This window comes from Vulpes vulpes, chromosome 10 (genome assembly GCF_048418805.1).
Source record: "Vulpes vulpes isolate BD-2025 chromosome 10, VulVul3, whole genome shotgun sequence".
In the NCBI taxonomy this organism is placed as follows: Eukaryota; Metazoa; Chordata; class Mammalia; order Carnivora; family Canidae; genus Vulpes; species Vulpes vulpes.
Genome location: NC_132789.1, coordinates 101888828 through 101901963, shown reverse-complemented (window position 1 = coordinate 101901963; position 13136 = coordinate 101888828). Strand labels below are relative to the sequence as shown.

General features: G+C 72.0%; 1 protein-coding gene across 1 annotated transcript in view; it reads left to right on the top strand.

The window, feature by feature from the left end:
- Nucleotides 1-13136, top strand: part of LOC140594115 (uncharacterized) — a 93952-nt gene that overhangs the window by 10621 nt on the left and 70195 nt on the right. The window contains exons 5-11 of the mRNA XM_072722496.1: nucleotides 5469-5517; nucleotides 6291-6411; nucleotides 7080-7174; nucleotides 7398-7463; nucleotides 8022-8121; nucleotides 8392-8544; nucleotides 8839-8983. Coding sequence (XP_072578597.1) covers nucleotides 5469-5517; nucleotides 6291-6411; nucleotides 7080-7174; nucleotides 7398-7463; nucleotides 8022-8121; nucleotides 8392-8544; nucleotides 8839-8983 — 729 coding nt within the window. The remainder of the gene's footprint in view (nucleotides 1-5468; nucleotides 5518-6290; nucleotides 6412-7079; nucleotides 7175-7397; nucleotides 7464-8021; nucleotides 8122-8391; nucleotides 8545-8838; nucleotides 8984-13136) is intronic.

Here is a 13136-nt window from a genome sequence, read left to right as displayed (position 1 = left end):
CGTGTGTGATGCCTGTGCCCCTCGGGGCTACGGGGTTGTCTCCGGCTCCGGTCAGACAGAGGGGCGCCCGCCCACGGGGAGCACCCGGACGCACGTGTCCTCGGAAGGTTCTCACGCGCCGTCATCCTTGGATGTGTTTGGATTGCAGCACGATGCAGGAGGACCCGGAGACCCTGCTGGCCTTGCAAAGGGCCAATATCGTGGCCCAGTACCATCAGGTGAGGCCCACCAGAAGGGACCATAGACACTACACACCCACGACAGGGGGGACCGTACCTGCAAGAGCAGGTGAGGCTCAAGAGGGGATCAGAGCCAAGGATGAGCCAGGTCAGCCCAGGCAAGGACCACAGTCACCAGGAACAAGTGAGACCCTGGGGATGGTCCCGGTGTAGTAGCAACTAAGGGTCCATCCTGGATCCTCGTCATTGGTAGCGGAGGAGCCCAGGCACCAGGTACAGGTGAGGCCCGGGTGGGGACCAGAGTCACCAGGTCCAGATGAAGACCACAGCTACCAGGTCCAGGTGAGCCCAGGTGGGGACCAGAGTCACCAGGTTCAGGTGAGGCCAAGGTGGGGACCACAGTCGCAGATCCACATGAGGCTCAGGTGGAGACCAGAGTCACCTGGGTGAAGCCCAGTTGGGGACTAGAGTCACCAGGCCTGGGTGAGGGCCAGGTAGGGATCAGAGTCACCAGGTCAAGTGAGGCCCAGGTGGGGACCACAGTCGCCGGGTCCGGGTGAGGCCCAGGGGGGGATCGTCACTGATAGACAGAAGCAGGTGAGGCTGCCAGGCTGCGCCCACTCTGGCGCCCGGCCAATCTCAGAGGGTCGGCGCTCCCTCAGGATCCAGGGGAGGGAGGAGCCCTTCTGCTCCCTCCTGTCTCTGTCCCCACTCCCCTGCTCTGATCGGTCCCCACCACGGAGCCCCCTCTGTTGCAGGCGCCCCAAGCAGGGTCTCCGCAGGACCTGTCACTGTGCAAGGTCGCCGACCACCAGGGCTTTCTGCAGTGAGTCCCCTGGACACCCCTCATCCATCCCAGGGCGGGTGGCCTTTGCAGGAACACCTCTCTGGAGGCTGACCCCCCCGCCCCCAGGTCGGGACCTGGTCCCCTGGAGCCCTCTGAGGGCCATGTCTGCGCTGGGTTGCAGCTGAGACACCCCGGAGGCCGACCCGGGACGTGGGCAGGAAGGGAGCTGGGCCCGGGGGAGGCCCCTGGACACTCAGAGGAGGGGCCCCCACGCCTGCTTTGGGCAGGCCCAGGTGTCAGCCTGCTGCATCCGGGGGTGGTGGTGGGGTGGGGTGTCCAGTCCCTTCAGCAGGGGATCCCGCCCGTGAGGGGCTCTGGGGCCGGGGCGTGCTCTCCGTAGGGGGACGGCCTGGTCTGGGCCGAGTCCGCAGGGGTGCTCTCGCCCACACCCGAAGGCTTTTGCGGGGCTGCAGGTGGATGCCGGGGACCAGGCCAGCGCAGGGAGGGGGGGGGGCCGCAGAGGGAGGCCCCGACCAGGCAGGAGGAGGTAAGAGGAGGAGGGGGCTGCCCTGGGCGGGAAGGAGGGAGGGGACAGCCCAGTGGCCTAGGTCGCAGGGGACGAGGCTGATGGGTCAACAGCCCCACGAGAACCTGACGGACGCTGGAGACCCCAGGTGGGGCCCCCTCGGCCCTGCTCACGGCCCAGTGTCTGCTGGGATGGCTCAGGGGTGGTCGTGCTCAGGGGCTCCGACAGGACGGGAGGTGAAATGGGCCAGGGTGGCAGAGGGGACAGCAGAGAGGGGAGCCCGGGGACAGCAGGGGGACGGCCAGGGGGCAGGGGGAGGCCGGCTGGACGCTGGGCAGTCAGGCCCTGGGGAGGCGGGGGGACCTCAGCGGGACGGTCACGGGGCACCCGGGCCACGCTGACAGCTCTAGGGCTGGTCCATCGAGGAGGGGGGCAGGTCACCCCCTGGGGGCGCCGAGGGGTCCCCGCCCAGCCCACCACCGGCAAACACCCTCCTCAGACCCCCCAGACGCCGCCCCCGCCCGCCCTCAGGCCGCTGGCAGCCCCTGCCCTCCCCGGGGGAGCCCTGCCCTCCCCAGGACGCTGGGTGCAGACGGGGTGTGTGTGTGTGTGTGTGTGTGTGTGTGTGTGTGTGTGTGTGGGGGTGTGTGTGTGGCTGTGGGGCCGGGGCCTCAGGGCTCTGCGTCTCCTGCCTTCCAGGGACAGGGAGCTGCCCGACCCCAGCCCCCGCGAGGCCAAGGTGAGAGCCCGTCCTGGGCCCCGGGCAGGACGTGGGGGGGAGCTGGGGCCAGCTGTCTGCACCGCGTCCCCCAGGACATCCCCGGGCGTCTCCCCAGTCCCCCGTCCCAGCGCTGCACGGGCCGCCGGGAACACACCCGAGACCCGGAGCCGCGGTCCGCGGGGGGCCCTGTGCCTTCCTGGCTCCTCCGGGTCCCGCGGGGCACTGGACGCGGCCCGAGCGCCCACCTCCCGCGGCGGGAGCCTCACCTGCGGCCCCCGCCTGTCCTCTCCCAGAAACTCCGCCAGGAGACCCGGCGCGCGGACAAATGGATAAAAATGCTCAAGCGATGGGACCACTACCTCCCCAGCGAGAAGGTGGGGCGCTGGGTGCCCCCGAGGGCTCTCCGTCCTGACGGGGCTGGGGGGCCGCCCTCAGTGTCCTCCTGCCCCGTCCTCGGGGGAGCCCCCTGCCTGGGGAGAGTCTGCTGGGAGCCCGGGCCTCCCTCCCCAGGCCCCGGGACGGCGGTGGGGGAGCGTCAGGTCGGGGCCAGGGTCCCTGCTCCTCGCGGGGGACGGGTGGGGGGGCCCAGATCCAGGGAGACCCAGCCTCTCTGCAGACACCCTGGAGCCGACGCCGGAACCTTCTAGATGCCTCGTGTTCCCTGGGCTCCAAGGGGCCGCCCTGGGCCCCTCTCACCAGCACTGCCTTCCTCCCCGCAGCTGCGACGCAGGGTCTACAAGGGGGTCCCGCCCCAGGTGCGGGGACAGGTGTGGCTGCGATTGCTGAACGTCGACCAGGTTAAGGCCAGCAATGCCGGGAAATACCAGGTGGGACCCGACCCGTCTACTCCCCGGGGACCCTCGGTCCCCTCCCTGCCCAGGGCTGACCCTCCGTGACCCCTCCCCACCCGGGCTGATCCTCCACGTCCCCTCCCTGTCCAGGGCTGACCCTCAGTCCCCTCCCCGCCCACGACAGCTGGGCACAGGCCCTCACGCAGGCCCCGCGGGCACGGTGGGCACTACCGCCGTCCCCGGCCTCCCAGGGGAAGGGTGGAGGTTCCTGCAGGACACACTCCCGTGGTGGCCCCGGGGCTCCCTGCCCAGGACGGCAGCTGCTGACAGGTCGGGGTCTGTGTCCCTGACGCCGGCTCCTCCTCCCGGGGTCTCCCCGCAGGCAATGAAGGAGGCGGCCCTGGTCTCCTCCCGGGACATCGTGCAGATCGACCTGGACGTCAACCGCACGTTCCGCAGTCACACCATGTTCTGGGACCGCTACGGGGTCGGGTGAGGCTGCTGGGCCAGCGGGGTTCGGGGGTCGGGGGCCCGGCCTGGGAGAGGCCCGGGGGCTTCTGTGCTGGGGACACGGGGTCTCCGAGGCCGGGGGGAGCGACGGCAGCAAACAACACACTGCCACGTGGTAGGGTGCTGGGGATGACCCCCGTGCCCCCAACCCCAGGGTCTCGGGGATGGGGAGGCCGCAGGACGGGGCCTCCAGGGGTCACCGTCTGAGCTGAACCCCAAGGGGGTGAGGGGCGGCCCCGTGAAGAGCAGGGGGCCGGGGTGGGGGCGTGGGGGGCACGAAGGGGACCTGGGGCCAGGGTGCATGGCCGCGGCTGGACCGGGACACGTGGACCCGACGAGGGTCGGACAGGTCAGGGTGACACCCACCCTCCGGTGCTTTATGTACTTCTGAATTCTGGGCATTTTGTTTTAGACAATTTGCACTTGGTGAGCACACACGGCATGACGCCCCCCCCCCCCCCCCCTCAGACGCCGCCCCGGTCCAGGCAGGCCCTCCGCGGAGCACACGGGGCCCCAGGGGCAGGGGCAGGGGTCACAGCAAACCCCAGACTGGGGTCGCCTTTATCTGTAGACGTCTCCGTGTGCACCTTAGAGAAGGGGGTGCCCTGTGTCCGCAGCCCCCCACCCCATCCCCTCACCCACCGCCCCCACGCCATCCCCCTGCATCACCCCCCACACCATCCCCCACAACCCCAGACCCCCACCCCTACACTATCGGTCCCGCCCCCACCCCCACCCCACCCCCACGAGGACGCGGTGCAGCTGCCCCCTGTGGGACATGCTCAGCCTCCCCGGCCACCTTGGGGTTCTCTGGACGGCCTGCTCCCGTCAGAAGCCCGGGTGTCCCGCAGAGTCCCCAGGGGCCGCGGGGAGGTGGGGAAGGCAGGGAGCCCCCCGACAGGGGCTTGCAGGTGGGTGGAGCATAGGGTGCAGCTACCTGTGTGTGCAGCGGGCGGGGTGTGTGGGAGCCCGGGACCCCAGGGGTGACCTGCAGGGGCGCCAGGGGCGGGGCTGGGGAGACGCCAGGCATGGGTGGCTGGGCTTCCCGGGCGGGCCGCTCGGACCGTCTCCCCACGAGAACTCGGTGCTCCTCCCTGCAGGGAACCTGCTGCCCCCCGGGGCCCCCGCGGCCCTCAGAGCGCGGCCGGGTCAGGCTGACCTGTGACCCCCGGCCCGGGGGGAGCCGGCCTCCAGCAGCCCGGGCCCGGGGGCCGCGGAGCCGGGGTGCAGACTCAGGCCGCCGTGCGGGGGGGCATCGGGCGGCTCCTGGCAGCGCTGAGGGGGCCGCACCCCGTACCCCCCCCGTGCTCAGATAGTGACCCCAGGGGTTCGCAGCCTGTATCGGGGTCACACCTGCACGACGTTCCCTGCTCTCCTCACGGCGGCTCAGACCTGGAGCCCCGAGGTGCTCTGGGATGGGCGGGCCCGGGGTGCCCCCCACAGAGTCCAGCCCAGGGACACCTGGGAAGACCTGGGGGTGCGCTCAGGGCCACGGATGCCCCGGCTGCGTGGGCTCGGGGCAGGGGTCACGTGGGGCTGGTGGTGTTCCCGGGACACGGGGCCGGGCCAGGCCAGGGCAGCGGAGGAGAGGCGTCAGGGGCTGCGGGGACCGGGGCAGGGGGAGCGCTGGCTCCCATGGGGGCGTGCGGGGGGGGGGGGGGGGCCGCTCCAGGGCTGGAGGCCCGGGGCGCTGGCGGCGCTGGGGGAGCCCGGAGCTGCACACCCCACGGCGGGAGCCGCTCGGAGGCGTCGGACACCCCAGGGTGCACTGAACCCCCGGCACGCTGCACGTGTGAGGTCGCCGCCTGTCCCCGTGCGCAGACCTGACCCCGGAGATCGGCCCCCGCGGAGGGGCCCTGCGGGCCGCGGGGCCTGCGGGGCGGGTGTCGGCACCTCGGCGGCCTCGCTGGGCGGGGGCTGACTGAGCAGAGCCCCCCGCTGTCCCCCCTCCTAGGCAGCGAGCCCTGTTCTGCGTACTGGCAGCCTACTCGCTGTACGACACGGTGAGTGTCCCTGCCCCCGCCTCCTGCCCCGCGGGCGGCCTTGTCCTGAGTGGTGGTGACCAGCGGGACTCACAGTGATGGCCCCGGCTCCACGGCCCCCGAGATGCCGGGGAGGGTCTCTCTCCTCCGGGACGGGCAGGGGGCGGGGTGCAGACCTCCCAGGGGAGGCAGGGCCTGCGTGCCCGAGGGCCGGGGCTGCCCGGGGCCCCCGCGTGCACCGCGGCCGTCCTAGAGCTCGGGTCTGGACCCTGACAGACGGCACTACCGACGAGAGCCCGGGCGGGGAAGGCTCCCACTCCCCCGAAGGGAACGAGGCCGAGGCGCCCAGGAGGCCGCCCCCTTCCACGGCGCATTCCAGAAGGGTCCCCGAGGACCCCAGCTCACACGCTCCCCGGCCCCGCGGGGTGTCCTGGCCCAGCTCCCCTCGTGGGACCTGCCAGGGGCCACAGTCAGGCCCCCCTACCCCCCCGCCGACCTGCCCTCGGGGGGGTCTCCAGACCTGGCGGGTCCCCTACAGCCTGGCACAGCTCACGGAGGCCCCTCCTGCTGGCCTGAGGACGGGGGTCCTGGCACGGCGGCCGCAGGGCTCGGTAGCGGGGCCCGGGGTGCTCGCGCCCCAGCTGGTCCGGGTGGCCCTCACCTGCTCCCCCGCCCTCTGGGAGCCCCCTCCGGGAGCCCGGGCTGGGAGGGAGCCGGGGGAGCCTGACGCCCGCGGGGAGGGCTCAGAGGGGGCCTCGGGGCGCACGCCCTCCGTGGGGCTCTGGCTCTTGCAGGAGGTGGGCTACTGCCAGGGCATGAGCGAGATCGCGGCCGTCCTCCTCATGTTCCTGCCCGAGGAGGACGCCTTCTGGGCGCTGGCCCAGCTGATGGTGGGCGACCGGCACTCCATGCACGGTAGGGGCCCGCCGGGGAGCTCAGGAGGGCCTCCCTGCAGGCTGCTGCACCGGGGGGCAGGCGGGGACCCCCCAGCTCGCCCCCCCACGGGCAAGGGCCCCGCCTCCCCGGTGGCCTCGGGGTCCCGGAGCCACGGCCACCCGCCCCACCGTCTGCAGGCCAGGCACGCACTCCCGTTGCTCCCCCAGCCTCCCGCCGGGCTGCCGGCTTGTCCCCCAGGCCCCCCTGCCAGCCCACGGCCACACGGGGCCCAGGGGGCAGCGTCTCCCCCTCCCGGGGGCCCCCAGCCTCACTCCCAAGCCCCACAGCAGAGGGCCGTGCACGCCCATCACCCTCCCCGTGGCCTGCACCCGCTGCCCCTCGGGGCTGGGGACCCGCCTGTCCCCGCGGCGGCCCCCGCAGGAGAGAGGGTGCTGGGTCAGCCGGGCCCGGTCCTCAGCCCCCAGCCCACGCCCCGCGGGGTCTCTGTGAGGACGAGGGTCCCCGGGCCCCGCGCCCCCGGCCTGGGAGGCAGGCCCTGCCCTCTGGGAAGAGCGGATCCAGCCAGGGCTCCGAGGGCGGTGGGCACACGGGGGTCAGGGCGTGGCGGGGAGGCCCCTGCCCCGACACCCCCCACCCCGCCTGGTGCAGGAGGAGGCCCTGACCGTGGGGGCCTGGGGCCTTCTCAGGCTTCTTCGTCCCGGGCTTCCCGAAGCTCCTCAGGTTCCAGAGACATCACGAGCGGGTCCTCCAAAGAGCTCTCCCGGACCTGAGGAAGCACATGGCGAGTGGGGGCGAGTGGGAGCTCCTGAGGCTCCGTCCCCGGAGCCCGGGGCAGGGGGTGGGGGGCATGGCCCTCCCTCCGAGCTGCCCAGAGTTGGGGTCACGTTCCTCCCCCTGGGGCCCGGGGGCGCCCTCGGGGCTGGGCTGGGCCGTGGGGGGGAGCGCGTCCACCCGGCTCCAGGGGCCGCGGCGTGGGGCCTGAGCACCCCCTGCCCTCCCGCCAGGACGAGGAGCAGATGTCCACCGGCATCTACAGCCCCAAATGGTTTCTCCAGTGCTTCCTCGGCCGGGTGAGGCCCCCCCCCCCGGGACCCCCGCTCCCGGACCTGCCCCCTGCCCCCGGGGAGGGCCCAGCTCAGCCCCACCCTCCAGACGAGCCAGGCCCGACCCCGGGGTCCTGAGGCTGAGGCTGAGGCTCGCAGCCCAGCCCGTCCTGGAGAAGCCCAGAGGGTCCCTGGACGAGGTCCCGGGGGGCGGCCCGTCTCTGCCTCAGCTCCCCCGGGGGAGGCCGGGTCAGCCCGGGGTGTGGACGGGCCCTCGGCCCATCGGGCGGCCAGCCTGGGGTCCTCTCGAGGCGTGGTGTCGTCAAGTGCGGGCAGAGTCTGTGCCCCCAGGGGTGCGGGAGGTGCTGGCCGGGGTCGGAACCCGGAGCGGCCGGGAGTCCCTGATCTCCCTGGGAGGAGGGCACGCACGGGGAGGCGGGGGGCGGGGGGCGGGGGGCGGGGGGGGGGGCGCTGCGGGGCCTCGTCGCAGGCAGCCGGGGGCCAGATGGCAGGCCTAGCCTAGCCCCAGCCGAGCCCCCCAGGGGCCCTGCTCAGGCCGCTCCTCCCACCCCGCCGTCCCCCTAGACCCCCTTCTCGCTCACCCTGAAGCTGTGGGATGCCTACGTGTTGGATGGGGAGAGGGTGCTCACGGCCATGGCCTATACCATCCTCAAGGTGCACAGGAGTAAGTGAGCCCCCGGGAGCCCAGGTGTGCCGGGGGCGGGGGGCAGGGGCGGTGACCCTGGGCTCTGAGCAGCACCCAGACCTGGGGCGGGGGGACGGCGGGGCAGGCGGGTGCAGCGGGGCTCCCCGAGTGGAGCAGCGGGCAGGGGCCACCCCGGCCAGCGCACTGCCCGCGGCGCTCCTGGGCACAGCGGGACCCCAGCCGCTGGCCTGGGGGCCCCGGGGGCCCCAGGGCGGGGCCCTCTGGGTCTGACTCTCGCCCACCGCCCAGAGCGCCTCCTGAAGCTGCCCCTGGAAGGGCTCCGGGAGTTCCTCCAGGACTCTCTGGCCCAGCCCTGGGCCCTGGAGGACGAGGCCGTGCTGAGACACCTTCGGGCCTCCATGACCCAGCTCCGCAGGATGCGGTGCGACCTGCCCCCGCCAGGTGGGCTCAGGGCCCCGGCCCCTCCCGACTCGGCCTGCTGGGGCCGCCCACAGGGGACAGAGCCCCCGGGGCCCCCGTCCTCATCTCTGGGGCTCTCCTCTTCTGCTCCAGCCTCGGGGACCCCAGGCCAGGGCTGGGCGGGCGGGTACCCACTGCAGGGCCCGGGCAGCAGTGTGGGGGGCTGAGCACAGGGTCAGGCCGGGGGGGTCACGCGGGAGCCGTGAGGACCCCCGGGGCCCCCAGCGGGGGACACACAGCCTGCTGGAGACGCTGACCCCGTCGGCCTCTTTCCAGCGGGACCTGAGGAGTTCCCCACGAGGCCCCTGGGCCTGGAGCCAGTGTCCCCGGCGCCCGGGCCTCTCCTCCCTTCTCCGGCCTCTGAGCCACCGCCCAGGCTGGAGGAGCCGGCCTCCCCGGGCCCAGCCGCCCGGCCTGAGCCGCCCGGACCCCCTCCCGGCCAGGCCATCGTCCAACTTGCCCCCCAGCCCCGGCGGTGGAACTCCCTCCCCACCCTCCCGGGGCAACAAGGCGGTGCAGGCAGGCGGCCCCGGGACACGGCGGGCTTCGAGACCGAAAACGGGGTCTCCTTCCATTTGGCACCTGCCTGGGCCACCCCAGAGGCCCCGCGACGGACCGGGCCCTGGAGCACCCCCGGGACTCCCATCACGCGGTCCCCCCAGCCCCCTAGGGATGACGCTGTCGGGCCCAGGACACCCTTCCTGCCCCGCGGCCACTGCAGCTCGTGCCCCTCGCTGGGCAGTGACGGGCACAGCCAGGGCAGAGCCAGGGCGGCGCTGAGCCCGCTGCCCCGAGGCCCCGCACAGGCCCGGGACCCTCTGCCCCCCGCGTCCACGGGGCAGCTCGATGCTCGCGGGCCTCGGGGGCAGAGCGTGGCGGTGAGGGCGGGGGCCCGGAGGCTCCGGCCCGCCGTCACCGTGCCCTGCCTCGTCTCGCTGTGCCTCCCGGAGGGCGGCACCGCCCGCACGGGACACCAGCCCCTGACCCAGAGGGACCTGGGCTGGCCTGGCCCCGGGCTCTGTGGGGGCAGGGGCGACTCGAGCGCCTGCCCCAGGCCCAGCGCTAATGGGATCCAGCGCCCCGGGGCCCTGGCCAGGCCTGCGTTCTGGCCCCGGGCCGAACGAGCCCTCTCACAGCAGGATGTGGCCTCCTGGGCCCTGGGCGTGCCCCACAGACCCAGGTCGCTGACCTAGGGCAGCCCTGGGGATCCCGGGACACCCCAGGGCAGGGCAGCGGGGGCAGGCCCGTGGGCCCCACCCCCACCCCCACCCCCACCCCCACCCCCACCCACACCCACACCAGGAGGCAGGCTCCTCCACGCGCTGGGGCTCCAGCAGTCAGTCACCCGGCCCCGGGGGGCCCGAGGCCGGGGTCCAGCTGCCCTGCGGGGACCCAGCGCAGGAGCCCATGGGCCGCAGGTTCACGTCAGCCCTGCCGCCCCCAGAACCGCCTCTCACCGCCCCGACCTCAGGACACGCGCCCCCACCCGGAGTCGAGTCCGCACAGGCTCCCAGGCGGGGGACTCCAGCACCCGCACCCCTGTGGGATTCCCGCTTTCCTCTAAGGACAGGAAGGTCTCCCAGGGGAAGGCGCGCACCCTCGGCTCTGAGCCCCTGTTTGCTGTTGCAAGTTCAATAAAGTGTTGTTGTGTGAGAGGGCACGGCCGGCTCGTTTCTGCGTCTCCCGGAGCTCTGTGCACGGGGTGCGGAGACACCCCCAGAGAGGAGGAGGGGGCGCCGCCCAGGCCCCGACCAGCCCCTGCGGGGGCGCCGCCAGGCACACACGGCTGACGTCCCCACGTGCCTTCCCGGGGCGGCCAGACGCCAGGGTCAGGACCCCGCAGACTCTACTGCGACTCAGCCTGCGCCCGCGGCCAGGACGGGCCTGGGACAGAGTGACAGCCGGGGAGCCTCAGGTCACCAGGGTCTGTGCTAAGCGCCCTGGGAGGTCTGTGCCCCCTCTGTCCAGGGGGCCTGGGCTGCCCGGGCTCCGGGGCGCTTCCTCCCCTCCCGGCCCCGGGCCTGTGCGCCTGGGGCACAGAGGGCCCGCGGGGCGGTCAGCGTGGCCCCGGAGCGGACGTCAGGACAGCAGGCCCTTGCAGCTCTCACACCTGGGCCACCCTCACCGGGCGGGCTCAGCGTGCACACCCGGTGCTGCTGGATCCCTCGCACCAGAGTGTGGAGGGCACCCTGCACGCCCTGGAGAGTAGGGGCTGGGTGAGCGCGGGGCTCGGCCTGGGGGCAGGCAGCGCAGGGGACCGAGGGACCCCGGCCCCGTCCCCACCCCGACTCCCACACACACACACACACACAGGCAGCCCCAGGGCTCCCCCCACGGGCAGCCGGCCCCTCAGGAGCTCCCCCCAGGGCGGCCCCGAGGTCTGGCTCCCCGCTGGAGCTGGAGAGGCATCGGGGAGAAGAGAAGCGGCCGGCGCTCGGCGGGGACCCGCTGCCACCCACGGGAATGTGGCCGAGCCGGACCTTCCAGCTCAGCTGACCCCCCGGCGGGACGGGACGGCACGGGACGGCACGGGACGGCACGAGGGGGCCCGGGTCGGCCGGGAGAACCCAGCTAGCCGCCCAGCGCCAGCACCGGAAATGATGGTGCTTCTTCAACCGTTTCGGCGTCAGGACGACGCGGCCCGAGGATCAGATCGCGGCACGGCGACAGACAGGCACACACCCCAAACCCAACAAACGTCGGAATCCCCCGACTGTTGTCAGACAGCAGCCGGACGGTTACAGACGGGACGCTGGGGTCCCCGGTAGGACACACGGAGGACGCTCCAGACCACGGCTGCAGAGGCGCTGGAGGCCCGGGGATGCGCCTGCGGGTGCCCACGGGGAGCGCGGGGCGGCGGGAAGCACCCTACAGAGGGGGGCCCCTCCTGGGAAAGGACGCCGGGTCCCCGCGAAGGCTCCCGATGCTGACAGCTGTCCCCCTCTCCTTCAGCTTCTGGTTCCCCCCCCGCCCCATTTTGCTCTTCCTGATTCTCCGTCGGCCTCCGCCCTGCATCCGAGCCACTGACCACACGGGCTTCTTTAGGACGTCGGGTCCCAAAAGGAGGCCGAGCTCTGGCTCCCGGGATCGGGAAGGACCATCGCCGAGGTTTATGCTGATCCCCCCGAGCTCGTGCCTTCCCGGCTCTTCTGTCCTGCAGAACGAGGGGAGGCACGGGCCTTACGGGGAAGGAGGCCCACTCCCACTCGGGCGGGACCGTCCCTCGTGGGGGACCCCGTCATCTGGGCCCGGGAGAGCGAGCGGGGCCATCAAGAACAGGTCGCAGGCTAGACGTGGTCCGCTCTGAGGTTTGTCCTGAAGCGAGGACTCCCCTTCCACGTCACGCTGTCTTAGTTCATCCATTTATTATTTGTTAAAGGTTTTACGTTTATGTCCTCTCTACACCCAACACGGAGTTCCAGCTCACAGTCCTGACATCAAGGTCCCCCGACCAGGCCGGCCAGGCACCCCAGGGCCATGTTTCTCATCTCTTTGCTGGCTCGCCTATCTCTGCACCCAACTGGGACATCGAGTCCACGACGGGGGAGCTTTAGCTACCTCCGAACCCGCAAGAACCCGGAACGTTCTCGCTGTGTCCCCATCCTAGAACGACCTTCGCCGTCGAACAGCAACTCAAATAAATCGGCAGCCAGCCCAATGACTCCTGGTCAAGGACACGGCCAACTTGTCACGTGTGTGGGCCCCGCTCCCTGGGCTCCCGGGGCTCCCGGGGAGGCTCCGCTTTCTTTAACATCGACCAAGGTCCCAATGACTCCACCGCACCTCGACGCCGGGGCTCAGTTTCTGCCCTGACACGACACAGGCAGCACGTCGGCTTCAGTTACTCCCTGTCAATCAATCAAAGGGAGCCTGGCCGCTCTCGGGGTGGTTGGGGTGGTTGGTAAGAACACGCGACTCTTGTTCTTGGGGCGGAGAGTTCAAGCCCCATGTGGGTGTAGAGATGACAGAAAAATAAAATCTTAAAAAGAAAATCAGTCAGTCGGTCTGGGGGAGACACAGCCCCGGATCCCACAGGGGCAGGGAGCCAGCTGACGGGTCTACGCACACTATTAGAAGCAGCAGAGCACAAAGTCAGAACTTCCAGAAGTCTGCTAGAGGGGGGGACACGCCGGCCTCGACGGTGCTCGGGAGGCGAAGTGGGGGGCGGCCCCTGGAGCGACAGGGTGGGCTCAGGGTCCCCGGGGTCCCAAGGACGGTGGCGCCAACGGTTCCCAGGCCCAGGAGCGGGGACCCCGGCCGAGGGCCGCGGGACTAGGGCCAGCTGTCTGCCCTGTGTGGCCACAAACTGCAAACCCCTGTGCGGTCACGGGGCCGCGCCCCTGGGCCGGGCCAGCAAAGGCCAGAAGTGGGAGGAGACCCTCCCGGGCGGGAGGAGCACGGGTCTCCCCCAGGGCAGCCCCTAAAACTTGGAGGTTTGAAACTCAGTCACTTGTCCGAGATAAAAAGAAAAAAAACAAAACAAAACAAAACTCGGACACAGGCAGGGTGAACGCAGGGTTCTGACAGAAACGGTGGAGACAAGAGGGCTTGATGGCACATCAGAAACTATATGC